This window comes from Rissa tridactyla, chromosome 1 (genome assembly GCF_028500815.1).
Source record: "Rissa tridactyla isolate bRisTri1 chromosome 1, bRisTri1.patW.cur.20221130, whole genome shotgun sequence".
NCBI classification, from domain to species: Eukaryota; Metazoa; Chordata; class Aves; order Charadriiformes; family Laridae; genus Rissa; species Rissa tridactyla.
The window spans coordinates 192,177,552-192,205,513 of NC_071466.1; the positions used below are offsets into that span (position 1 = coordinate 192,177,552).

The 27,962-nt window shown below is 38.5% G+C and overlaps 1 protein-coding gene across 1 annotated transcript in view; it reads left to right on the forward strand.

The window, feature by feature from the left end:
* Window positions 1-27,962, forward strand: part of CFTR (CF transmembrane conductance regulator) — a 94,145-nt gene that overhangs the window by 34,467 nt on the left and 31,716 nt on the right. The window contains exons 11-18 of the mRNA XM_054188120.1: window positions 1,185-1,376; window positions 12,558-12,652; window positions 15,206-15,292; window positions 16,246-16,978; window positions 18,110-18,238; window positions 21,063-21,100; window positions 22,684-22,937; window positions 24,041-24,120. Coding sequence (XP_054044095.1) covers window positions 1,185-1,376; window positions 12,558-12,652; window positions 15,206-15,292; window positions 16,246-16,978; window positions 18,110-18,238; window positions 21,063-21,100; window positions 22,684-22,937; window positions 24,041-24,120 — 1,608 coding nt within the window. The remainder of the gene's footprint in view (window positions 1-1,184; window positions 1,377-12,557; window positions 12,653-15,205; window positions 15,293-16,245; window positions 16,979-18,109; window positions 18,239-21,062; window positions 21,101-22,683; window positions 22,938-24,040; window positions 24,121-27,962) is intronic.

The window sequence follows — 27,962 nt, forward strand, 5'->3', positions numbered from 1 at the left end:
ATATTGCTTGAGGCTGTTACTGTATATTCCAGGAATTGTCAGGCCTGTGAAACAGACTGTACACTCATTTTCTCGATAACAGCTATGAAGCCTGACACCAGCTCTTTAATACTGCTTCAGTATTAGATAAAGTTGGGTTTGCTTTGTGTTTTTTTTCCCCGTTTATGTTATATGGCACAAGATACAGTATTTTAACATCCAGTGTGCAAAACATACTAAGCAGCTGTCCTTTGCAAGATCAGAAACTTCTTACTCAGCATTCTGGAAAATTCAGATTCTGGTATAATGGAAAGAATCTCGTGAGACTCCCCCTGCATATTGTATAACTTGTCAAAGGATCTCTGGGCTTAACAGCATGAAACTGTGACTTAGACAGTTTTTTAGATCTTTGGCTGTTACGTCCCAGCTTTGTTGATTGTTTATTAGTGATAAGAACACCACTGGAATGGCTCTGTAACATATTTTTCCTTGTATTTCTCAATTCTATTCTTTGATCTAGTAGCCAGTGATGTGTGACAAGGTTACTACAAGCTACTGATTAACTTTGAAATTATAACATGTCAGTACTGAAATTGCAATCAATTCTTTTATGAAGGGAAATAGTAAATATACTTAGGTCATGTATTCACGTAAACGAGTTAACAGTTACAGAGGAAAATTCAGATTACACTGAGCAGTTTGGGAGTAATTGTATACACATACACAAAGAAATTGCATTTTTCAAGGCAATACAGATAAAAGGCTTATGAACACTAGGAAAATTGTAAATATGAATTTTGTTGTACAAAGAACAAACAAAATAGTCACTGATAATATTAAAAATCAAATAACATTCTCCATAAATACTAATGACTGTATATGTCTCACATTTTTACCTTGTAAATTACTGGAAGTTTAATTAAAAATACATACTTTTGCAGCAGCATGCCTTTTTTACAAAATACCTTACACAATTTTTATTGTTCATTGAATTAAGGTTCTTATTTCAGAGGCCTTTCAGAACCATATGTATCATGAAAATGTCCACTCATTGCAGCTTGCACTAGATCAGTACTTATAAGGACACTCTTTACAAGACAAATATACCATTTACATGACTTAGCAAAGTGACTCTCATTTTGTTTCACCTTTCTTATGGTTGTACGTATCTCTGATATATTAACCAAGTGTTAATGATTTTTCAGACTTCTCTTCTGATGTTGATAATGGGAGAATTGGAGCCTTCACAGGGTAAAATTAAACACAGTGGGAGGATATCCTTTTCACCTCAAGTCTCCTGGATCATGCCTGGAACAATAAAAGAAAACATAATTTTTGGTGTATCCTATGATGAATACCGATACAAGAGTGTCATCAGTGCCTGCCAACTAGAAGAGGTCAGTCATCTAGGACTCTTAAGACCTGTGACCCAACCCAAGTGAAAAACCTCAAAGCAAAAGTCAGGGAGTGAAGCTTTAAATAAGCGAGACATTTCTGAGATTTAAGGAACTCAGCCTGGCATCCCAGTTTTGTGGAATTGCAAGTCAACCTGTTGCCAGCTCCTTGGGAGATAAACTGAGCATGCCGGTTCTGGTAGTTTACACAAAAGGAGCTAAATAAGCTAGTTCAGATATTATAAGGTGTCCGCCTTCTCAGTCTTCCTTGCTAGTTAAAAACCTGGGTAAACATATTAATGTTAAAGAAATTATGTAAAAAGTATTGTTCCTACAATTTTTTTTCCATTTTTCTTCCCCGTAAAGAAGCTTTTCCGTACCATCTTGGAAATTATCTATTTTCCTCCATTCTTTTTCACTTCAAAAATGGCTCCAGGGATAATTACAACTCTGTGTCAGAAACCTGAATTATTTAGAGAAAAATCTTGACTGAAGTTGGGGTTTTCTGTGTGCACATTGAAAATTCTCACACTGGAAATTACTGGAGGATCAATCTTTGTGTGACATATAGCCTACAATTAGTACAATGACGTGGAAATGTCCTTGTGTGTGTTTGATGTTGCCAGAGAGTAGTGTAGGAGAAGATATCTTTTCACATTGCAAGATACAAAAGGAGCCATCATTTTAGACCTTTCCAGCCTTATTACTGTGCCTTAAGATCAGGCATTTTGTCTGTAACATGTAGATGAAAAACAATAAATATTTTAACTGTGTTGAATAGGATCTGTCTTTAGACCATGCAGTGAAACATATTTTCCTTTAGTGCCAGTCAAGCAAGAAAACAATAGCTAGTCTGTTTAAAAATAAGATGAGGTTACCGCGCTTTATCTCAGAGCAGGGTATAGTTAAGCGATAAAGTAATCTTTTCTTATATGTTTATGGACAGTTCAGCTTGTGTTTGGATTGTGGTTTGCTGGAAATCTTATTTGAAAGCTTCTGAAGACAGGAGAATTAAAACTCCAGTGTCAGGCTTTCTGAAGACAGTAGTCCTTAACCCCGGTCATAAAAATTGTAGTTAATGCCAAAGCTCCAAGAAACAACTGGCTTCAGCAGTTCAAAGCTGTCCTTGCCCAAAGAGGCTTCCTATCCCAGGCTCTTCCCAGAGCAGAAGGTGGTTAATGATGGCTCAGTGTCTTGGTGTTAGCAGCAAGGCTTGGTGTCTCAGTGTTGGTGGGACAGCTCAGTGTCTTAGTAGGCTGCAGCTCCTTTGTTCTTTAAACGGGCTCAATCAAGCAGCTTTGATCTGTGTTGGTGCAGCTCTGCGCAGCATGATATGCTTCACCTCCTAGCAGGGCTCGTTATTTGAGATCAAGTTTGGTACTTATAAGGGTATTTTCTTCTGGATTGAAGCTGAATAAATTGGACTGGCCTAAAGAGAAGGCAGAATGGCCTGGAAGGAAGCCAAATGCATTACCTTATTGCTATTATTATGTTTTCTAGTCTTGTTAGCTTTCACATCTTAGTTACCAAACAGTACTTAGTATGGCAGATTGAAGGATGGATTTCAAATATTCATTTGAATTCAAATGTCAAATATTAATTCCCTGGTTATTCCCCAGTGTGACCTTTTAGGGGTTTATTACAACAAGGGTTAGTGCTTTGTTGGATTGAGGTTGTGTGTGTTTTCATTCTTCCAAAAGGAGAGGTACCAGAGAATTTTTGCCTAAAAGAGTTCACTTTGCCGCCTCCTCTGCAGCTTTCCTAGAGAGTTACGTAGTCCACTTGAATGCAGGCCTGTTGCTGAGTCTAGTTCTTATACGGGCTCTTCAAAGTGAACAAGGATTGCTGATAGAGTTTATTTCCTTATTGCACAAATGCTGAAAGTCAGTTAACATACAGCTCTTAACAGTGGCTAAGTGAGATTTACTTCCAAGCTCCATGCTTACAAAAGCTTTTTTGAGAACACAAAGCCCTCCTCTTTGACACAGTGGGCAAATAGGTGTGTTACTGCTGCAAAAAGTAACATACCTGCGAAATGCCCCCTTTGCTTTGCCATCTGCACGATTACCCTGTAGAGGAAGCATACCGTAGATCTGGTCCAATTGCTATATTTGATGTCTTTTTCCCTTTGTCTTCACTAGTGCTAATAAAACACTACAGGTTACTCTATGTGGGTCACGTCATACCAGCTACATAGATTTGGGGTTTCCTGACACACAGTGAATAGCCTGTTCTTGTCTGTCAGCAAAACAGGACACTGAAGCTGGGTGATTTCATACAAGGTGCCCTGCGCTTTGTTTTAGGTCTATGGCGATATGCAAATGATATTAAGCAAGTGTAACTTAAACAATTTGGGGTGCATGAGAATTTTCAGAAAAGTCAGCGCTACATTTTTCTGCCTGACTTTTTGAATTGGTAGATAGTTGATTTGCTAAGGAGTTATCACTTACAGCCTCTTTAGAGTTGCTAAGTACTTGATGTAAATTTATCTCAAAGTAATTATGAAAGATGGAAAATACAAGTAAATATTTCACAGATCTTTTCATATTGTGAGGTGTCCAAGAATAAAATTTTCACTGTATACAAAATCAGATCTTTATTTAGAGGTTAGAAAGTGTTATGTGTTAGATTTTCATTCTGTAAAGTCCTAAAGAATAGCAAATCTAGTTATACTAACCATTACTTAAAAAATAGGTGGGTTTTGGTAGGTTTTTCTTGGATGGAAGAAGGATTTTTGATGTTTTTCTAAAAGATGTTCTTGCAGCTTTACATTTTGTTCTATTTGTGTATGGAACCATCAAAAGGGAGGTTAAAAAGATGGTCTCTTCTCTAATGAATATTCACAATTAACATTACTGGAAAGCAATGAAACTATGAGCAACAAAAGGATTTTCTTTTATTTCTTTTATGAGCTTACATAAGTTTATAGCAATTTAGAACACTGAAATTTTTTAGTTCAAAGAGTTCAGGTAGCTACATGTTATGCTTCCTTGACTTGTATACTCAGCTTAAGAGATTTCTGCCTTCAACGTCTTCTTCTTGTTGCCTTGCTGCACTTCACCTACCCTCCAGTTGTGCCAGTACACCTGTTCATGATGTTGTGCTGTGAAACAGAAGATGAAGATTAAAAAGAAAATTATTATGATATATTGGACAAGTGCATCCCTCATAAATACTCTGCCAGCATAGTTTGACAAAGTGTGTTTGTGTAGAGCACAATACATGAGGATCTCAGCCTGTGGCTGGGTTTATAGGCTCAGTTAGTGTGTACACGTCTCTCAAGTGTCCTTTTTTCTCATGCGTAACATAACTGTTGTCTCACCAAACGCCCATCACATAAGTGTGTGACTGTGTGTCAGATGCAGTGAGTCATGTCACACAATAGATAGTGCTTTGTGAGACTGTGTATGGGAAGCATGTGTTATAATGGTGCTCCTTTGAGTGTAGTCCCACTTGATGGCACCCATGTGGCAGCAGCGTATTGCCGTAGGTTTCATTCATGGTTCTTGGTCCTCGCAGCTCTGCTCTGTAGCCTTCTCTGGCACATGGGGATGCCAAGGGCAAGGGACGCCACAGTGCAACCCTGTACGAATGTATGAAATCTAAGTTGGTGCAAGGATGCACAATGAAAGACAGTTGTGTGTCGAAGGCTCAGTGAGGAAAGTTTGTCAGGTCTCACTACCACTATTTGTCATAGTTTCAGGATGATACTGTATAGATATATAATACTGAAGAAGCAACGGTTCTGAAATGCATCTCTACGTGCATCAGTAAAAGCATGCCTAAGGTACTTTTTAAACTTCTGTTTGTACAGCTTATATGCATATTTTTCTGGTAGCGTAGCCTGCTTTATATGTGTAAATGATTCAGAACTGGATTATAATTACATTTCTTGATTGTATTTTCCCTTTGAGGGTAAGCAGGGCATCAGGGGAGGTAAAATCATGTTTTAAAACGTGGTTCTAATTACTGGAGGCTGGAAATGGGCACAGGTTAAGAGGAGAAAAGTGGAAGGTGATAGAACAACAGAAAGACTGCTTTGGACATGAGATGAAGGGACTGTAATTAAGAGCTACTTTAGCATTCTTGATATCCTATAGAAACAGCCTTACTGGCAAGACTTATTTATGAAAGTTCAGCACAAACTAAATATGGCTGCAGTGAAATGTAAGTAAGTGGTGCATAGACGTTGCCCTTATTTTTGTGTGATGCTGAACTCAAGGGAATGCCAATACATTTCAATTACATGAGACATTCTTTGAAACATCACAGTAAAATAAATTTTACAAAAAGGCATAGGAGGAGGGCTGCTTGTTCCTTCTCCGTTGCCTTCTTCCTCTTTTTTCCTTTCGTTGAGAAATAGCAAATATTTTAGCAAGCAAGCAGGGTGAGTACCTAATTTAACACATCTTCTAAAATGAAGGTCCCAGTTTGCAAATGTGGGAGTGAAGGCTTTCAACTTCTAGGTCAAACCATCCAGCACAGATCAGTAGTCCTTACTGTTTGTCTTTTATTCAGAAGCTTTTTTGAAATAAATTGTTTGAATGGGTTTGAGTGTGCAGGTGTTATCAAAAATCTATTACCTTTAAAATCTTAAAAACCCTTTAAAATCTTGGCATACTATAATACAGAGAAGCCAAGATGTAATTGGTACAGATTCTGAACTCATTTCCTAAAGACAGACCCCATAGGCAAGCTTAAAGCTGCTCAAAAAGTGAGATAAGGTGAATTGGTGCTGCCTTGACTTATGCTACCTTTTTTATTGTTTTACCCTTTTTATCAAGTGCTTTTCATCACAGTCATGGTAAAAATCAATTAGCAAAAGAAGGTGAACTTTTGCCTAGCGCTTCAAATTAAGAACCAAGTATGAACAAATTTAACACTGAGAAAACATCCTACATAATGAATTGATTTTGATTCTCATTGCTCTATAGAAAAAGCCACTGAGAGATGTGAACTGGATGAGTTCATATGTCTATGGAAACTTGCTACTAAATTTGAAGTAATTCCACAAGTGTAACTTCCCTGGAGATTGAAGAGTTGTATTAATATCATGTCAGGAATAAAATGAATATAAATGGGAATTTGTAGGAGTAGCCAATTGGGTTTGCAAAATCCTTATTACCGATGTAATGAAAAATGGGGAAGGAATGCGCCTTGATTTTCAGATTTTTAGGTTGAAAAATCAGTATCAATAGCCTATACACGGGGTGTGGGATTTTTGTTTGGTTTTAGCACTTGCTAAGTTAAAAAGGTGGAACCTTTGGACAGTTGAAACAGGAATCTTCATGTCTAACTGCTGTTAACATTGAACAAAATCATCCTAAGAGAATGCGTTCCTCCAGTCAAGACTGCAGAAGCAAGCCCGTTATAGTTATTCTTGTTAAAAAATAAACAAGCATTGTATCCCATTTGAAGGGGTGTGGTAATTCATTAGTTTTGAAACCATGCTTCCATGACTTCTGTTTTTACCTTTTTGCAAGGTAAAATAGTTATTTTTCCACCTAGTTAGTTCATTTGATCCTTCAATAGTTACCTAAGAGGCCATAAACACATAATGGCAAACTACCTTTAAGAGATTACCGTTCTTAAAGTAAACACATGCTCTGATTTGAGAGCCACCAGCTGCTCATGAGTGTAATGTTTAACATGGCATGCAAATAGAGGAAGTGTTTCCATGCAAAATCAAATCATATAATAGTACTAAAGAAATCTGTGGTGAGATCCTGTGGTTTTTTGAGCTGGTTTTACAGGGAGTGCAAGAGATTCATTTTCATCTAAGAATTTAGATTATGGAGAGAATAACTAGAGAAAGACACAGTCAACGTGCCAAGCCCTGGTTTGTGTTCCTGCGTGTTTGATGCCTCCTGGGAAAGGATGGCATCTGTCCCTGGGTGATGAGTGCGCTGCAATGTCAAGGATGCCCTGAAACAGAAACACATATCCTTGCATCCCACTGTCCTGCTCCAGCCCTTTATCTGTGCTGGTTTTGGGTTGTTTGGTTTTGGTTGGTTGGTTGATTTGGGTGTTTTTTTGGCAGATAATTAATCAGTAGGAGTTGAGAGGTTATGATGTCAGTGAGTGGAATACTTTGTGCCCTGTTTTTGTGCCTGTTTTTCACAAGGGATATTAGCAGATTACGAAGTGTGTGGAAAAGAGGAACAATAAGGATTCAAGTCTGGAATGGAGTGCTTTGTAGTAGGCAATTCTCTACAAGAGAATATTAAGAGGTAGCTTGGTTACCTAATCAGGTATGTGTCTACAGTTAAACTACATGAGAGCAAGTTACTTAGCCTGTCTTCATAGCAGGGGAGAGCAACAGGCACATCAAGGTGAAGTTCATCTCATCCTAATGTAAACAGCTAAAATAGCATAAATGGCTCTTTCAGGCAGAAAGTGCACATAATATGTCAAATCTCCCACTACAACCATTACATCTCAGACACGTGGGCCCCAAAGCTGGTTACCTTTATACTTTTTCCACCTTGCGCTGGTATGATCCACCGGCATGTGCAGACTCCACTAACTGAAATTCTTGTCTGTGGCCCAAAATCATGGGCAGGTCAGCTGTGAAGCTGCTGACACAGTGAGGTCCCTGGGGGAACTGGAAGTAAATAGACTGGCACAGTTTCTTTATAGCAGGGGAGGGTCTTGTTTAGAGAAAAAAAATAGGCTCAAGCTCCCAAATGCACTGACTTCAAAAAGTTTATCAGCGATCAAGTAAATATGTTTAACAGAGCCCCTCTGTAACGTTCGGTGTTGATATCGTTTAGTTAAAAACCTGTTTCAGTCAAGAGAGCTCTCCCCACCCCTTTCCCTGTCTTAGGTACAGACTCTGGACTGATTACCTTGGATGTTGTCCTATCTTCTGTGTCACTTCTGGAATCATATTTAATTCCCTTACCCTGCATTTAACCTACCCACACGCAGCATACCAACTACTTCATGTTTCAAAAATCTGTTCCATGGGAATGTTTCACCATAGAGAAAGCGAGTTTTGCCAGCATTTGTGTGAGTTTTGTGTAAGCCTGACACTCTGTCAAGGTCACAAACCCTCACGAAAACAAAGCTTATGCTTTTTTGAATTGTGAACCCTTCATAAATGGCTCAGCTGGAATCTAACCAAAGCTTTGGCATCAGGAGCCATAGGCAGAGAGAGGAGAGTTACCAAAATAAAATAAATTTTTAAAAAGTGATTTCTGATTTGAAATACTTTAAAGAGATCTTGTGTTCTGGCTTATGGCCCAGGAAAATGAGTATGTTCAAACTGGTTACCCAAAAGCCAAGATATAAAAAATTACTGAAAGTTCTTAATCTTTTAAAAATTAACAGAAATGTTCATTAGTAGTTATGAGTCTGAAACACAAGACTTCATTTCAAAACTTGAAAATTTCAAATTTTGCAGTTTACTTCATATCTCTTACAAGAGAATTTCTTTTCCGAAAGTTAAGGACAAATTGAAAGTTATGCTTTCTGCAAAATGACATTTCAAATTAATTATCTAAAGATTCTTAGCAATCACTGAATTCAGATCTGGAGGTTTGTTTCAGTTCCATTTCTACTTCATTGGTATATTACAATTGAATATGATTCCTTGGAAGTACAGAAATAATCATGTTAGTGAGAAAGCAGGTAACAGGAAATTTTCCTCTTATAACTAAAGAGGAAAAATATCAAATAGGGTGGAACAGTATTGCAGCTCCTGTGTGAAACCCTTGGTGCTGCTTCTGCTTAACTTATATTCAGCTTTACTTGGCATTTTATACAATAAGGGCTTCAGTATTTTTCTTCTAATTTATTGGAAACAGTCCGTACTACAGAAAGGGAATTGCAAATTGTATTCAGCGGCAGCTTCTCTAAAACACAGAGAGAAGGCGGCAGCGAAAAAGTGGCTACTTTGGCAGTTGGGAAGGAGGTAGCAATGTGAATGGGGGGATTTTCTGGGAACTGTGAAAATAAACATGGAGAATGTTAATGGCAATGAAGGGGACTGAGCTAATAACGAAACTGAGGCTGTAGAAAAAAAAGCAAGTGAAATAGGGGAAAGGGTTAGCAAAGATGAAATGGAGAGAGTAAAAAACACTGCTCTGTTCCATCAGTTTCATGACTGTTTTATCTTTTTGGAGAGGAGGCAGAAGAGGGAAGATCGAAAGCCACATCATTAAGGACATATTTAAAGAAGAAAGAGGGGCCCCATAAGTAAAATACATATGCTCTAGCATTGGTACTGCTTGAGTAATTTGAGTAGACTTGGATATATACAGAAAAGACTTGGAGTGTGAAGTCCATTCTGAAGTTTCTTTTTTTTTAAAGGAGACCATAGTTCTTATTCACCCTGCAAAGAGCTATTAACTTAAACTATCTCAGCTATATTCTTCCATACCAAGCCCAAAGGTATTATGAAAACTAGATTCTATGATTCTATTCTATTCTATGAGGATCATCCCTTCGCTGCTGAGATAGAGGAATATGACATTTACACTGTTAAAAATGCAAACAGATATTAAAGGGGGTGCCGTTTTCTTGGGTGTCCAACTTGAAATTTGTTAGCTCCTGATATTAGAAGCACCCATGAAAGTAATTAATGTTTCTGGTAGCTGTAGGGGGTTTCTTCTCTGAATAGTTACCAATAGGTTTCTCAATTTAAGCAGTTAGAAATAGATATGTAAAAGAAAATCCAGTGGCTACTTCATTAATATACTGGGTTTTGCACCATTTTGCATCATCATATTAGGTTTGTCCCTGGCTTGATTTCACTTCCTGCATAAAATGACAGCAAGGATGTATTTGGACCAGCCCTGTGTACTTTTTTACAATAGGTAATGCATGTTCCAACAAATAGCATTGTGTGTCTATTGGACTTCATCACTCTGTTTACGCCTTTGAAAGAAATTACTAAACATTTTTTAATTATTATAATTACAGCCTGAAAAGTTCTTTGTCTGTTCCATGCCATATATTATCCTGAGGTGAAGGGTAGAAGAGAGCAGAAGGGGAACTCATTAAAAGTCTGATTAAATTTCCATGTTGACACACCTGCAAAGAAATATATCTGATGAAATCCCACCACCATTTAAAACAATGGGAGCCCTGGAATTAATTTCAGTAGGGCTAGGATTTTACCCTGTTTGCAGAGGAAGACACACTGGGCCCAGTTCTTCACCTGCACTCTTTTGGAAGAAGTAGAATCAGGAGACTGCAAGGGAACCAGCACCATTACAGGCAGAAGTACTGGTAGAAATGGGAAACAGTTGAAATGAGCTTGGATATCTGGATACTTAACCACACAAATCCCAGTGTTCAGGTGAAGATACTGGGTAAATGTCAAAGTTGCAGATGAATAACATGACTTCCATATGCATAGTGAAACCACAAGTGATCTGAGCAGGTCATCTCAAATAAATGCCAGAAAAGCTTTTATGCCAGAATTTCACGTGGTCTCTCTAAACACTTCATGACGTATAGGAAGATGATTTTGTCACGTTCAGAAAATCTTCATTTAAATATATTGCTGGCACTATTTTTCACATCTCTCTCTCTGCAAATACCTGAGCTGCTACATAAATACCAGGAAATTTGCTTTAGTGGTTCTCCTTTTGCAAGAGGGAAATAACTAGTTAACATGAGAAGAATTTAAAAATCACCTGCAATAGCTTTTCCATACATAAAAGCATCTTGATTGTAAGGTCATAATCCTCTAAATCAGGAAGTAAATGCTATTATCAAATTAAAGAGTTGGGAGAATCTCCCATTTCCTGACAGACCAGGCAGTCCATTTCTAGTCCTTGAGTGGCTGGACCTTTCATCTGTCACTGATCCAGGGCCGAACGGCATTGTTCACTCTGTTCCTGAGGTCAGGGCAATTTACAGGGGAGGAAGAAGGAAACATTTCTCTGGAGGGATATTTATTTATTTATTTATGCTGCAAAACCTCAGAGGCTTGGACTGCCAAAAGGCTGCCCAACAGAGAGTGATTAGCTGTCAAAATCACTGCAGGGGTGATCAAAGTTGGATTATATCTGACTTGGTATGAAAAGACAACTTCTAGAGAGCAGCTCAATTTAGAATCTGAGGTTGTATTGCCCTGGAAGCGCAGGAGCCCCTGCCTTGGGAGCAGAAGCACGTGCACAGGCAGCGAGAGCGTCAGTCCAGTGCTGCCGAGCACTAGGGGCTTCTGGGACACTTGGGGCGTCCAGGTTGTCCCATGGCAAACTGCCCTGGAGTCGTACCTGCTGGAAACCTGGGCACCCTGGGGCACAGAGGGGTGATCCAGCCTGTGTTTCTGGGAAAAGTCCCCTGAAACTACCACCACCACAGTGATAGTGGTGTCATTGGATTGGTTTAAAGATGTAGGCCAGGTACAGCTTGAAGGGAGAATTAATATTTTTTGTTAAAGCAACTGTAAAAGTAGAAAAAGTAGACAGCCTTCAGGCGCATGAGCCATTCTCCATGTCTCCACTTCCAAGAATTGCTGTGGTTTGCATGGATCCTCATTTTCACTGCTAAATATTCCTCTCAAGAAAATTTCTGACCCTTCTGACAATGGGGCACGAGGATGTCCTTTTCTCCTTTCTCTGTCTCACATGAGAGTGAGATGGTATTTTGTGTTTTTATCACGGGCTAACGATTCATTTTTAGCATTGCCATGAGTTGTAAGTAATTTACAGCCCAAGCAGCGGAACTTGGCTCCCAAACCTTTTGCAAACCTTGAGCATTCCTGGCATTCCTGGCTAGGAATTTTGTGCAAGTCTTTCTTAATGAACCTGCCTGAGGTATAAATTCTCTGGGTTTTGAAGAGCTCAGATCTCTGGGTTTACTTCTTGCTAACTTCAGCGGCAAGTGCATTTATCATTGTTATTTGACAGAAAACTCGAACAGTTAACGTCTTTGATTGATATTGTATGAAGGTACATTCCTTGCGTTTATGGAGATCTAGCAGTTAAGAAGAATATTTGTTTTTGAGATCTTGCAGCTCATGATTGCTCTCTGTGAACGATATGTTTTCTTTTATCACCATTTCTGATTGCATAAACAAATGAAAGCAATAAACCTCTCTGGGACTTTTTTACAATTTCTGTCTAACCTGTCTGTACGCTGTTGTACGCTGTGCTTCCATCCAGTCTGTAGCTTGAGTTTCTTGGATATGAAAAATACATGTCTGATTCTTAAAATATTTGTTAACAGGACATTTCCAAGTTCCCAGACAAAGATTATACAGTGCTGGGTGAAGGTGGAATCATTCTGAGTGGAGGCCAGCGAGCACGAATCTCACTAGCAAGGTGAGTATTTTGCTCTCTAAGTAGTGTACTGTTTCATGTGTAAGGAAAGTATTACGACTAAGCACTTAAAGACATGTGGACCAACTCCTGCTAAATAAATATCCTCCAGGTATATCAGGAACTTAATTTTTACTATCTGAAATCTAATTTTTCCTATGCAATTGTCTTTGTGATACACCTGCATATTTATTTATTGAATTTTAAAAGTTTAACGTCAGACACATGCTATGGCTTGCCTGCAGATGAATCTTTCCCTCCCTGATATATGATGCCATTTGGAGATTCAGACCTTTAAGTGTAGCTTTCTAAGTGCTGAAGAAACCCATACAAAGATACAAATAAGAAATATTCCAGGATCTTTTGCTGCTATGACACTTCTACAAAGCAGTTTATATATTGATTAATGACATACTCCCTGTCTGCAGGTAACAAAAATGAAAAAAATGCCATGCATCAAAGTGTTGCTACTAGTTTTGGTCCTTCTGTGGTAAAAAAAAAAGTGGAAAGCAATGGCTAGTCAGTACCTATGAATAATGGTCTGGCCTTGTCTGTTTGACCTTCCAACGTTAGTAAGTAATTTTGAAGGTCTACAGAACAATAACAGAGGTGTTTGTCTTATAAATTAGCTATGTGTTTCGGCAGAATCACTTAGCTATCATCACAAATCCAGTAATGATAGCTCTGATGTGTAAACGGTCCCATTTATTTCTGTGCCAAGTGCAAATTGTGCTGGTTCCCATGCTCAGAAACGCTGGCTAGAAGGAAAATCACATTATGGTGATCCACACTGGCATCCCATGAAAGATGTGCATGTATGTGTGAGGCTAAAAGGTGGGTTCATTAGGATAGCGAGGCTTTCAGTGTGGATCTTTCTAGCAGATTTGTGAGAAGGAAGAGGCATATGGATGGTTCTGTTTTATGCAGTAAGATAAGAGAGGAGGGGAGGAGCAGACAAAGCTTTCAGACCAAAAAAACCCCAACCAACAGAACCCACTTAGATTTTCATTTAAAATGCAACATTTACGTGAAGTGGTTCCCATATTCTATGAATAATCACATCTGTCACGTTCCAGATGGTCACAGCTCATTTACTGGTGGGTCACAGAACTGATATATTTATTGTCAGCTATATAATTATTGTTTTAAAAACAATTAAGAGTCCCAAAGCCAGTGGCTGTATCTGCTTTACATTTTGTTTGGGCTGCAGTCTAAGCTCAGCGTACTGCAGGGTGCGCAGGTGTTGGGGCGTGGGTTGCAGATGAAGCTCTAAGAAAGCTGTAGGAGAAAATTTAGGATTACAGCCCTGTGTTGTACCCATTGGCACTGGCAATAAGCTAGACGTTATTCTCTTGGGCTGGTGGCATCCATGTGTCTGTGCAAAGCCATGTGAAATGAGAATGCCTGCTGAAGTGCTGTCAACCAGCCGTCATGAGAAGCAGATGGAGATTGCCTCAGTCCATCTTTCTTGCAGAGCACTGTCAGTGCCTGCAGCTACAGCCAGCAGAAAGAAAGGACCAAGGGAAAAAAAACAGCGCGTGCACTAGGTTTGAGCTAGCTCACTGGCCTGGTACCCTAAAGCCAGTCATGTATAGCTGCTAAGTCCAACATACAAATTATAACAATAATTTGAGTGCTACAATTATTCCAGGAAAAAAACTGCAGACTTAGTTCTGATGAAAGCGCCAAGAACAGTATGAACTTTTTGTTGTTGTGCAGCCACTACATCATAATGTATGGTCAGTGGAACCCATCGTGACAGAGGATTTTTCAATAAAGTTGCTTGGTTATTAACATAACACACCATTATTGAAGGCTTTTTCTCCTGGTGGTTAAATATTTTCACATTGTTTAACATAATGATTTTAAAACTCATTTTTAGAGTACTTTAAAAAGTACCGAAATGCAGCTGTCCAAATTTTCTTTGCTAATTATACCCTGATTCATATCACATCATGATTTTCATACTCACAGAGGAAGGCAAGGGGCCTTTTTTGAATTTCTGTTGAACTTGATTTTAAAGAAAAAAAACTCTTAACCACAGGTTTAGGTCTCAGTGAGCCATGTCCAGGCACGTACAGCTTAAGGTCCTAATGCTACAAATAGTTTTTGATGTCCTGAGCTTGAAATATTGTACAGTCCCATTTCAGATAATGTTTGCAAGATCATGGCTCACTAATACACTTGTCTTTGCTCACCAGTTATTTCCAAGTACTTTTAAAACTAAGTGCTGAGTTCTAAGTCTTTTCACACACTTATTTACATATATTTGCTCAGGCACCAGTAGATGTTACAGTAGGTACTGAATTCCCATTTAAATGGTCATAGAAATTAATGGAAAACTGAGTTAGTTTCTAATGAGGTCTGCAGAAAGGAAGGGCTTTATTGGAAAGTGTCCTATAAGCACATTTAACGTTGAACTCCAGCTCCGTATTGATGCTGTAAAAAAGTCTATCAGTTACAAGTTTTTGAGACAAAACTGTAAAGGCATTCTTTTAAAGTTATATTTATGTAAAACTTGTAAAAGTTAACGTAATTTCCATTTTCTCTGTTCAGAGCAGTGTACAAAGATGCTGATTTGTATCTCCTGGATTCTCCTTTTGGACATTTAGACATTTTCACAGAAAAAGAGATATTTGAAAGGTACTGTATGTTTTGATAGATTGTATTTAAGAATCCCACCAAGCAGCACAAGTAAAACCAAGAACAAAAATTTAATAGCAGTACAAAATACTGACGTAATAACAATTATACCTTTTGGGGATGTTTATTTTTAGGGATTCTTGTGACTGAGTATTTTGTGTTAGCTGTAGGACAGTGTACTGTGCTGGGAGCAAGCCTGGGCCAGGTGTGAGCGTTACTGCCCCCTCTTTCATCTCAACATGTTGAGCCTGCTACAGTCTATTACTCCCAGAGTGCATGGCTTTATATCTGGTGTGTCTGTGTACCAGAAAGGCTTTAATTTTAAAACACTTACCTGCTTTGTAAGTATAAATTTTTACAAAAGTTTACATTTATCTTGTTTTTCTAATCACTGAATATATAAAAATATATTTGAATATATATAAATATATTTGTCTTGTTTTTCTAATCACTGAAAGACTGGTCACCTGAAGGTGCCCAGTGACCAAGAGATTGGCATCAGATTGGCCAAAGACAGAGACTTTTGGCTTGTCCTGGTGGTGTAGCTCGAAACACTAAGGACACACACTGCCACCCGTGAAATTTTCAGTGACTATAAGTTTGAAGTTTTGAAATCAAGCTAATACTTTTAAGTTTGGTAGCAAAAGATCTAAGTAATCCTAAAATGAAAAGAAATATTTCATTTTCATGTTGGACTGTGCTTTTTGGATTGACCTGGAAATGATTAAATTTTCACCTTTTTTTTGGTTCATGCAATAAAGTACCCTTTACACGTCTCAGCCTTACCAACTTCTTTATAGTTTGAGGAAGCGCTCAAGACTGCTCATACTTGGGGGGGGGGGTGGGGGGAGGCAGGGCAGGTAAAAGCAAATAGATTGAAAGTGAATGGGATAAAAGCAACATTTAGTCATGAAGAAAAAAACCCTATTTTTAACACTTTTCATCTTTTATAGCTGTGTGTGCAAGTTGATGGCAAATAAAACTAGGATCTTGGTTACTTCAAAACTGGAACATTTAAAGATTGCTGACAAAATATTAATTTTACATGAGGGGAGCTGCTATTTCTATGGAACATTTTCTGAACTTCAGGGTCAACGGCCAGACTTCAGCTCAGAGCTGATGGGATTTGATTCTTTTGATCAGTTCAGCGCAGAGAGAAGAAATTCAATTATAACCGAGACTCTCCGACGATTTTCCATTGAAGGAGAAGGCATGGGATCACGAAATGAAATGAAGAAGCAATCTTTTAAACAAACATCGGATCTTAATGACAAAAGGAAGAACTCCATAATTATTAACCCCCTTAATGCAAGTAGGAAGTTCTCGGTAGTGCAGAGGAATGGGATGCAGGTCAATGGGATAGAAGATGGCCACAACGACCCACCAGAAAGGAGGCTCTCACTGGTACCTGACTTGGAGCAAGGAGAAGTCGGACTGCTTCGGAGTAACATGCTAAACTCTGACCATATGCTGCAAGGTCGGAGGAGGCAATCTGTGTTAAATCTAATGACGGGGACCTCTGTGAACTACGGACCAAACTTTCCCAAAAAGGGAAGTACAACATTTCGTAAAATGTCGATGGTGCCTCAGACAAACCTGTCTTCTGAGATCGATATCTACACCAGGCGCTTGTCTCGAGACAGTGTTCTGGACATAAGTGATGAAATCAATGAAGAGGATTTGAAGGTGTGTGTTGATTTACAATCATCTTGGTTTTTTGATATGGTGCTAGGTTAGTGCAATTTACTCCTTATATATTTTTCTACCTGCCTATGTCATTCCTAATGCAGTCATTCTCTGTGGAATATCTTTTTTTGGAATATCTGTGAATTTTCTTTAACTCAAATATCATCTTGAAATCATTGAAATCCTCAAAAATTTATTTTGCCTGTTTTTTTATAGTTTTTGAATGCTATCTGTAGAGGATTTCAACACAAGATTTTAATCTCCTGCACTTTAATCTACATTTATGATTACTTCTGCTAAAATTAAATTTGAAACCATAACATGAGAAAAACATTGCTTTAAAACATTTATGTAAAATTGACATTTGAAATGTTAAAGCTCATGGAAAACATAAAATACATTTGAAGTACTAGCACAGTTTTTAAAACTGGAATTTGATCAAATCTGACAAATTTGTCAGACTGCTTAGCTCTTATGTTCTGATACAAATATGAACAGAGGAGTAAGATGGATTTTACTCTGTTTTTATGGACATACTGGGAATTATGCAACTGAGGTTGAGTTTTATACCAGGAACTGGAGCAAAATTCATTTTTTTCTAATAACTATCGACTGGTCATGATGAACTCCTTTCATTTTCAAAACCGACAGATGATTTTCACAGGACAGGAGAATTTTCTAGAGTAGTTTCCTAGGTGGGAAGAAGTCTACAAGAAACATTTAGACTCAAAATTTGCTGAAGCACTGCCCATTTTTTCATTTCCTTTATTGATCTTGGCAGACTCCCCCCCCCGAGTATTTACAAATTTATTCTAACAGCATAATAATAATCTCCATTGAAAGAAAATAGCTATTGATTAACCATTTCTGGGCTTCTAGTAGTGCTGGACAAATCTTGGTTGTTTCTTTCAGTGTTGTCTGAAAATTTCAAATCATCTCTAAACTGTGTTGTTGTATCAAAGATGACTCAACTACTCAGTACCTTCCTTTCCAGCCATTGTTAGCCAATTTGAATGCTGCAAATCAATTTTTTGGAGTGAGTTATCAGAAAGAATGACAACATTTATGTGTCAGAAATTTTCATACATAGATATCATCATTTCGACTATGGTTTTATCGATTCTTTGACAGGAATGCTTTACTGATGATGCTGAAAGCATGGGCACTGTTACCACATGGAATACCTATTTCAGATACGTTACCATCCACAAAAGCTTGGTTTTTGTTCTAATTTTTTGTGTGACTGTCTTCTTACTTGAGGTAAGAAAATCTGTGCTTGATGTCATGATACTACAAATGATGTTCGTTCAAAACATTGTTTGTGATAAAAGAATAAACGAATAAAGCATCAAGACTCATGTATACATGAGTCATGTATGTATTGCTTATTGGCAATGATATTGCAATGACTTTTCTACTGTTTAGATGAGCATTTCTTACCAAAGTTAGTGATTAGTGCATGACAGCAGAAGACCCACCTTCTAAAATTATCTTGGTTATTTTCTGCTCTGTGGTACCATAAGTAAGAATTGTCGACCTATGCAAGTCTCTTGTTCACAGGTGAATAATCTTCTATTTTCCATTAAAAAATATCTTTGTAGAGCTTTGGGGGGCTAACAACAATAATTACTAGATTTTTTTTGATGAGCACTTCCATAAATTCTGGAGAATTGCTTTCAAAAATTAGTTAGTAGCTTTGCTCCTAGTAAAAGAACAGCAGTAAGGCAGAGAGCTGAATGCCTGTGACGGCATTTAAAGATGGATGAGGTGATCCTGCAGGATGCAGTGAAGACTTTTTAAAGTACAGTGTAAAACAGTCAGAAAAAGTGCTGAAGAACATCTGACTGATCATGCAAGTCTGACTATTTTTCTTGTAATGGAAATTGTCTGCTTTTTGTCTTGTCTCATCATTTAGGAAAGACTTTTAGCATATATACAGGATCTCATAGTGTCCTCTTTTACAATTAATTTCCTAAATCAGGTGTTTTTCTGAGGGAAGGAACATGTTTCAGAGAGAAGACGGAGATTAAAGAGACTGTGTTGATATATCAACTTATAAAATGTGGTACCAGTTTCTCTTGGCTTTTTTCAACATGAACTGAAAGAAGAGAAGAATCCACTAGGAATATAGGACTGGTTTCTGGCTCATTGTGTCAGTGAAATGTTTTTAGCAGTTCTGTGCTGGCATTCAAACTTATGGTATCATCAAACCTGTAGAAGGATATGATTGATGGCATCCTGAATTTACACTAATGTTATGTTGCAGGTAATTTAAAATAGTTCTTTTGGACCAGGAATAAAGCCTGGAGCTTAGATCTAGTTTGAGATTCCAAATTTTTAAACCACCTCCAAAAGCATGACAGTAGTTAGATGTGTAGCTGTTCTTATCATGTAAGTTTTATTGTCATGGTAGTGGAAAATGGCTATGTAAACCTACAACAGCAAAGCTGAATGCGAGTTGTAGGGGAAAAGGAAAACTTTGAGGTGTATCAGATTTATTCCCATATATTCAGCATGCATTTCTAATCTTGATTACAAATTTTTTGCTTATTGTGAAGATACTCAGTCAGTGCAGACTATAACCTTTAGCAAATCTCTGTGCATGAGATGAAATGCTATGCCAAGTGGTTATGTGGCCTGTGCTACCACTTTCTACCCTTCTGACCTTAGACAACAAAGAGAGGCTAGTGATGAACATCCAAGTGCTGAACTGAGAGAGTGAGTGACTGAGTGACAAGTAAGCAGAAAGTGGAGCTTTGACACCCTTCAGAGCTGGATGAGACTATCATGCAAATGCTAGAGATGTTCTTTTAGATTTGGAATGGATTGTTTTGTATTGTAGGTTCCAAGGTGAGTCCACACATGTCACCATAAATAGGACAGCATTTGTACATTTTTCCTAGAAGTGCAGCGTGTGTGTGTGTATGTGTGTGTGTGTCTCACTTAAGTGGCTCAAACCTGTGTTTCTTAGCTGTAACACCCGGAGACTAGGGTTGCTGAACTGGAAAAAGAGCAGTTATGAATGTAAACATGTAGAAAGACTTTGTGAGGTTATTCTGTCACAGTATTGTCTACTTTCATTTTCCCAGTTAAAAAAAAAAAAAGGTCCTCTGTTGTGAGGAGTCATGATCAGAACAAAATTCTGCTGGGAGATGTAAAAACATTATTGTGAAGGAAGCCTGATCCTTACAAATGCATAAATTTAGGGTATCATGGTCAAGCTTGAGTTATTTACTGTAAGACCTGCAAAAGTTAGTGGTTTCCAAGGAGAAGACATTAATTATTTACCGAGGTATTATCATAATACATTCCTGTACTAGTGCCATAAAAATATACGGGAAGAGGATGTTAGAAACTATGTTTGGACCCTTGGAAGAAAGATCATAGGCAGAAATAGGGCAGATTGAAATGTGGTGGATTAGATGAAGATGTCCAGTGTCTCAACGGACAGACAAGAAACCGTGTAATTGAGGAAGGTTCTGTTGAGCACTGAAGCATCTCACAACAAAATGGGTTTAATTCCACATTTTAAAAGTATCGAAATAGATTATGTGGAGGATTATGTAAAACTAGCAGCTGAGCAATATCAGACAAATAGATGTATCAAATGTAGATATCAGCTAGCAAGAACAACAATGCGAAAATAACAATGTTAAAGGTTTGACATTCATATTTGAATAGCTGCCATTGAAGATATTGAGAGACTTACTCATTTAGGGCCCTCAAGAAATATTAATCTTTAAAAACTAAAATATGTTAAAGCATACAATGAATGTTCCTTGTCATTCGGAATGCATTAGCAAGCCTTTGTTAATAGTATGGTAAAAACCAATAAAAGAATATTTAGGCACTTTAGAGCCTGATTGTAATACAAGTCTAAATGTAGCTTTCCTGGTGGGATGCACTAAATGGTTTCTGTGGAAAGAGAAGCAGATATGACAAGGTTTTTGCTTCAGGAAAGTTTGACTTCCATCCATTTGTAATGCTGTCTTTGCAACCAATTATAAAAGTGAAAGAAGATAAGTAAAAAAAAGTACATAATGTGGTAAAACAAAAAAAATAACTCTGTTTTCTTTGGTGACAGGTAGCTGCATCTCTTGCTGGGTTATGGTTTCTTAAAAAGTAAGTAGCAATGATCATTTATTGAGAACTAGAGGTCTACTTTGTATTGCTTTTTGCTAGAAATAATTAATAAATTCTGCCAGAATTCTATACGGGTAGGCACTAGCTTAGATTCAATAAAATGGTTCATAGATGGCTGATCTAAATACCTCATGTAGGTGGATTCTTAAACTGGTTCTTCTTTAAGTGCTAACAATCAAATGGCTTGTGCCTTGTTATTGAGCACATAAAAATTCACGCAAGTCTTTTCCTGGGTCAGCTCACTCTAGAGGTGCGTGGACTTGATTAGCCTGAATATACTCTAGTTCACTGCTGTCTTTCAGAGGTGCCAGGTGAGACATTTGCTTAGGAATATTTTAAAGGATCAATTTCTGTAAGACTCCATTTGTATGATTTCTTCTGCTCACCTATGAAAAATTCCCAGAAGCTGCAGGGTCAGGCAGATGAAGGTTAAAACATAATGATCAGCAGTATGGCTTTTCCTGGCTTAATGCTTTTGATCCTTGGTTTTGTACTGCAGCACAAAGTCTGTATGTTTGAGTCTAGAAAGCATATGGTGAATTACGTCTGATCTGGAGGAGGAGGGATTTGCGTTGATGTCCCCTTATGATAGGTCACCAAGGCCTTTGACTTTTATATTACACTTAAAGCATTTTACTTCCATAATAATTCACTTTTTTCAACACTTAAACTATTTTTTCTGGTTAAAAGAAGCAGATGTGTTTTCCTTCATTAGGCTAGTTTCATCAGTGATTAAACAGGGAGTAGATTTGCAAGAGACTACCAAAGCACTGCTTTTTCACAGTAGTTTGGAAAAAACTGTTTTGGGGGGTTGTAGTTATGTAACAATGGCTCAGTTTTCATCTTGGTAAAAACCCTTCATTGCACAATTGAGAAGGCTCCAGGGAGACCTTATAGCGGCCTTCCAGTATCTAACGGAGGCTTACAAAAAGCTGCAGAGGGAATTTTTACAAGGGCATGTAGTGATAGGATGAGGGGTAATGGCTTCAAACTGGAAGAGGGTGGATTTAGATTAGATATCAGGAAGAAATTTTTCATTACGAGGGTGGTGAGGCACTGGAACAGGCTGCCCAGAAAAGTTGTGGATGCCCCGTCCCTGGAAGTGTTGAAGGCCAGGCTGGATGGGGCTTTGAGCAACCTGGTCTAGTGGGAGGTGTCCCTGCCCATGGCAGGGGGGTTGGAAGTAGTTGATCTTTAAGATCCCTTCCAACCCAAACCATTCTATGATCCTATGAATTACAACTAATTTCAGAAATTACTACAAATGCTGATAGGCTCCTGAATCGCCAAAGGTATCTGAGGAGATGAATAAACCATTTATTGTCTTGGCCCCGGAAGACACACAGAGTTACTTTTCCTTAGTGGAACATGGTGTAGTTCATAATTTCTATTTTATGCATACAGGATAATATTTTAAAAAATATTGGAAATACATATAACTAACTATTAACATAGTTTAAAAACAAATTAACATCACAGTACTATTTGTTTAGTAGAGAAAATAAAAGAGAAAAAAACCGCAATTTCCAGTAAAGCATTTATTTTTAATTTTCATCGCACAGGATAGCTTCGAAAGTAAACACAACACAATCAGAAAACGGTACCTCTGACAAACCTCCCGTGATTGTCACTGACACTAGCAGCTACTACATCATTTATATCTACGTGGGAGTGGCAGATACCCTGCTTGCCATGGGAATCTTCAGAGGTTTGCCCCTTGTGCATACGCTTATAACAGTGTCTAAAACTCTTCATCAAAAGATGGTGCACGCAGTTCTTCATGCACCTATGTCAACATTCAACTCTTGGAAAGCAGGTAACTGAGATGGGAACTGATTGACTCACGTGTGGGTTTCATTTCAGTTAAACAGTTTTCATTTTGTTAAAGGATACTGTTGCTTTCCATTTACATTTTCAGTCAAGCTGAATGTTAAAAGTTTGCCACATAAAGTAATCTGTGAATCTTTTAATGAACCTTCATTGCACTTTAAGTGTGACATATTTCAGTTGTCAATTCTGATTCTGAAATACCACCTTGTAAGTTGGAGAAAATTAAAAGTTAACTGTTTGAGGCAATAAAATTAGACTAACTTCTAATAGACTTTGTCTAAAACTGCAATAGAAAAGATAGTCAGCTATGTGGTGAGTGACAAGGAGTCAAGTGTGGATGATAAATAGTGCTTTATTTCATGAGTAGTTCTACTAAAATGGCATAAAACATCAGTTCGTGTGAATAATGGTATTCGATGTGTATGAATGTGTATTCAAATTTGGCTCTGGAGTTGATAAGTTCATTATATAACTGTTGCAACAACGTCCATCTCCTGCTGTACATTAAATTCCTATCCAATACCCTTCTTACTGGTGCACACTAGGTCACAGGAGACACTGGTAAATGACAATACAACATAGGCCTTCTCCTTCGTTTTCCCATTATGTTCTTAATTCTGTTGTTACCTGTTGATTACAGTAATTCTACTCAGAAGCTAGGAAACTGGTGTACAAACTCATACATCTAAATATGGATATTTAATATACATTAAATATGTATATTCATTATTTATATATAAATGCTGATGTGCAAATTATCTGTAACATCAGATCCTCCTGCATAAGGGGTGCAGATCTTATGCTTTGTGCCTCTGTTTCTGTCTTGTTTAATTATGTTTTATTACATTTTCCTCATTCTTTTTCAAGATTCCAAGAGCTGAAACAGAAGTTGTGGAGCCAAATTCCTCCCTGAGGAAAGAATCTGTAGCTCCACTAAACTGTAATGGAATTGCTTGTACTAGAAAAAATCTTGTACTTTACCTTAATATTTTGCATTCAGGAAAAGTTGTACTTTTTGTAAAAGTAATAAATGTAGGATTTGGGGGGAATTAAAATGTTTGCCTTTTTTTTCTTTTTCTTAATCCATAGGTGGTATACTTAACAGATTCTCAAAAGATACAGCAATACTGGATGACTTACTTCCACTTACAGTATTTGACTTCGTTCAGGTTTGTGGAATAAAAATTCTAAATTTTGCTGTCTTAAAGCACTATAAAGTTTCAGTCGCACATCATGTAAAAGAAATAGTATTAATGAGAAGAAATAACAACTGGAATTAAATCCCTCTTCCTTTTTTCAGTCTGTATGTCTATTTACATAGCTGCTTATCTTGTAAGTCAACTTCATTGCTTCTTTTTTGAGTACTTGCCTGTATGTGTGCCTCCACTGTTTGGGCAAACAACTTTTAGTACTCAAGCTCAGAACCATTTTTGCCCTACAGACCCCTACAGTACAAGTATCCCTGCTGGAGCCCATGTTCAACTTCAGAGGTGTAAAGGGCATTCCTTAGTTTCTTTCAGTTATCTTGGCTCAAGATTAATATTTTTTTCATGCTATCCTTTGGTTGCATTCAGTTGCTTTCATGACTTCACCTCCTTACCATCTTCTGTTCCCAGTTTGCTAGCATCACCCTTAATTTCCTTCTTCTCTTTTGTTAAATATATTCTTATTTTTTCTGTTCTTTTGTCTTCTGTAGAAACTTTTCCAGACCTGCCTTACAGGGCAGTTTGACCCATGATGAGGTGCTTTCAGCTCTCAGTTGGGCAGTTCTGCTCTTTTTCTTTTTTTTTCTTTTTTTTTTTTTCCTTCACAAGTTGGATTGCCTAATTTTGTCTTTTATCCTTCACATCTTTGTGGCTTCCCTTGGATCTCTGGGATTTAAACTGAGTCTGTCAGGCACTGGATAACTATTTGTAATGGGCAGAGAAGACCTTTAGATGACTACTCCTTGGAGGAATTTCACATCCCTAAGAGTCGTAGAATTGCAAACTTTTTATTTTTTGGATGGAAAGGCTTGTTTCCAGCGTACCTCCTGGGAAACTCCATGCATTGCAAAATCTTGTGTTTTGAATGACCTTCCAGTTCATCTGCACTGAAGAGAACATTAAAGAAATACAGAGATAGAGGCAACTCCAGTGTTTCTCAAGGAGGATGCCTTTGTTTGCTCCCCATCCTGCCTATTCTGAGACTTTGTGGCTGTGTGTGGATCCCAGCACCCCTCATTAGTGTCCCACCACTAATGCTGCAGTGCCAGCTTTTCCTCACATAGAGCTGGTTCCCAGAACATTTAAAAAATAAAAGCAAAAGCTTCCTGGGCCCTCCTGTTCCTCTCTGACTTTTTTTGGGAGGTATGCAGGCCTGACTTAATCAATCCGAACACTCTGCTGCACAGATTGCCTGTCTCCATCTGTGAGTTTGCTTTGCTTTACAATCCCTACCAACATAGACTCATAGAATCATAGAATCATTTAAGTTGGAAAAGACCCTTGGGATCATTGAGTCCAACCATCAACCCCACTCTACAAAGTTCTCCCCTACACCATATCCCCTAACACTACATCTAAACGACTCTTAAACACATTCAGGGATGGTGACTCCACCACCTCCCTGGGCAGCCTATTCCAGTGTCTGACCACTTTTTCTGTGAAGATTTTTTTCCTAATGTCTAGTCTAAACCTACCCTGCTGCAGCTTGAAGTCATTCCCTCTTGTTCTGTCGCTAATTACCTGTGAGAAGAGACCAGCACCACGCTCTCTACAATGTCCTTTCAAGTAGTTGTAGAGAGTGATGAGGTCTCCCCTCAGCCTCCTCTTCCTCAAACTAAACAGTCACAGCTCGTTCAATCGCTCCTCATAAGATTTATTCTCCAGGCCCTTCACCAGCTTCATTGCCCTCCTCTGTACTTGCTCCAGCACCTCAATATCTCTCTCGTATTGAGGTGCCCAAAACTGGACACAATACTCAAGGTGTGGCCTCACCAGTGTTGAGTATGGGGGGACAATCACCCCCCTACTTCTGCTGGTCACACTACTTCTAATACAACCCAGGATGCCATTGGCTTTCTTGGCCACTTGGACACACTGCTGGATCATATTCAGCAGCTTGTCAATTAGAACCCCCAGGTCCTTCTCTGCCAGGCAGCTCTCCAGCCACACTTCCCCAAGCCTGTAGCGATGCATGGGGTTGTTGTGGCCCAAGTGCAGGACTTGGCCTTGTTGAAGCTCATTCCATTAGCGTTGGCCCATCGATCCAGTCTGTCCAAGTCTCTCTGTAGAGCCTCCCTATCCTCATGCAGATCAACACTCCCTCTTAACTTGGTGTCGTTAAGACAGAACATGACAATCTGATCAAAACCAAGTCCATTTCCCTATATCTTTGTTGGTAATTGATAAGTTTGGCTCATGACTTTAGAGAGTGCAGCTCCACATGAAGAGGTTCAAGGACATCACCGCTCTACTTCATGTCTTGCTGATGTCACGAAGATTTGCTGAATGAGTAAACGTGGACATTGAGACCTTCTCTGAATCATTAATGTCATTAATGTGTGATCAGGATTCACTGCTGTCTTTTCTGGTGTGGCCATTTTGTTTCTGATATTTCAGATCTGCTATGGGGATGTTATTCCAAAATTATTTTAGTTATTCTGTCTCTATGTTTCAAACTCTCTACAAGAAACTGACTAGTTTTTCATGTTTTCAAGGATAAGGAAAATTCTTAGATTTGGCTTTCCTGTTCTGATGCCTTTCAGAGGCTAACCTATACTCTAATGTCCCATAGATTCACCTCTGTCTCCTTAATCTCAACTCCATAGGCTCCTGGACTCCATAGTCCAGAGGCTCCTGGACTTGCATGATAAGCTGCCCTGTCTTTCCAGGTTCTTCTGGGGAAGATTGACACTACCGGCTGTCTTGAATGCTTTTTACCAGTTGTCCCTTCATAAGACATTTCTTATGGTCCTCAATAGATTCAGACTTGGTTGGCAGCTTCAGACACTGCTAATGAACAAAATCAGGTTACTCTGAGATACAGAGAAGCTAAACATATGACTTTCTCCTTCTGTGCTGATTATCGCAGAGTCACAGAATGGTTGAAGTTGGAAAGGACCTCTGGATCTAGGGCCTGGGACCTCTCCAACCCCTCTGCTCAAAGCAGGGTCAGCTAGAGCATGTTGCTCAGAGCCATGTTGGATTTTGGATATCTCCAAGGGTGGAGACTCCACAACTTCTCTGAGCAACCTGTTCCAGTATTTGTTCATCCCCACAATAAAAATGTTTTTTCTTATGATGTTTAAATGGTATTTTGTTCATTTCCACTTGTGCCCATTGCCTCTTACATTCACACTTGTGCCACTGAGAAGAATCTGTCTCAGACTTATTTGCTCTGCACCAAATACCTATTGGGATTTATATAAATAGAATAGAATTTTTAAACATATATGTAATTTATAAAAATTATTTGCATGTATACACAAATTTATAATTTATATAAATATAATAAATACCATCACATACTTTTACAAAGTGATAAGATCCCCCTAAGCCTTCTCTTAAGGCTAAACAATCCTAGCTCTATCAGCCTGTCCTTGTGTGTGCAATGCTGCAGTCCCTTTATCAACTTCAAGACCTTTCACTGGACTCACTCCAGTATGCCTGTATCTCTCTTGTACTGGGGAGCCCACTCCATATACAGTCTCAGTGGTGGGTGCTGAATAGAGGGGGAGGATCACCTCTCTTGATCTTCTGACAATGCTGCCCTTGTCCTCCTTTGCTGCAGGGGCGTATTGCTGCCTCATGGTCCAGCAGAACCCCCAACGCCTTCTCTGCAAACCTGCTTTCCAGTCAGTCACCCTCCAGCCTGTACTGGTGAATATGGTTATTCCTTCCCAGGTGCAGGGATCTACAGAAAAGGTTAACTTCTAAATGTACTGGGGTGCCTAAATCTGAGTCTTGTGGAGATGGAGACTTCGTCTCTGCTAGCCTGCAGTTTATGTTTGCATAAGTTTGTCCATCTG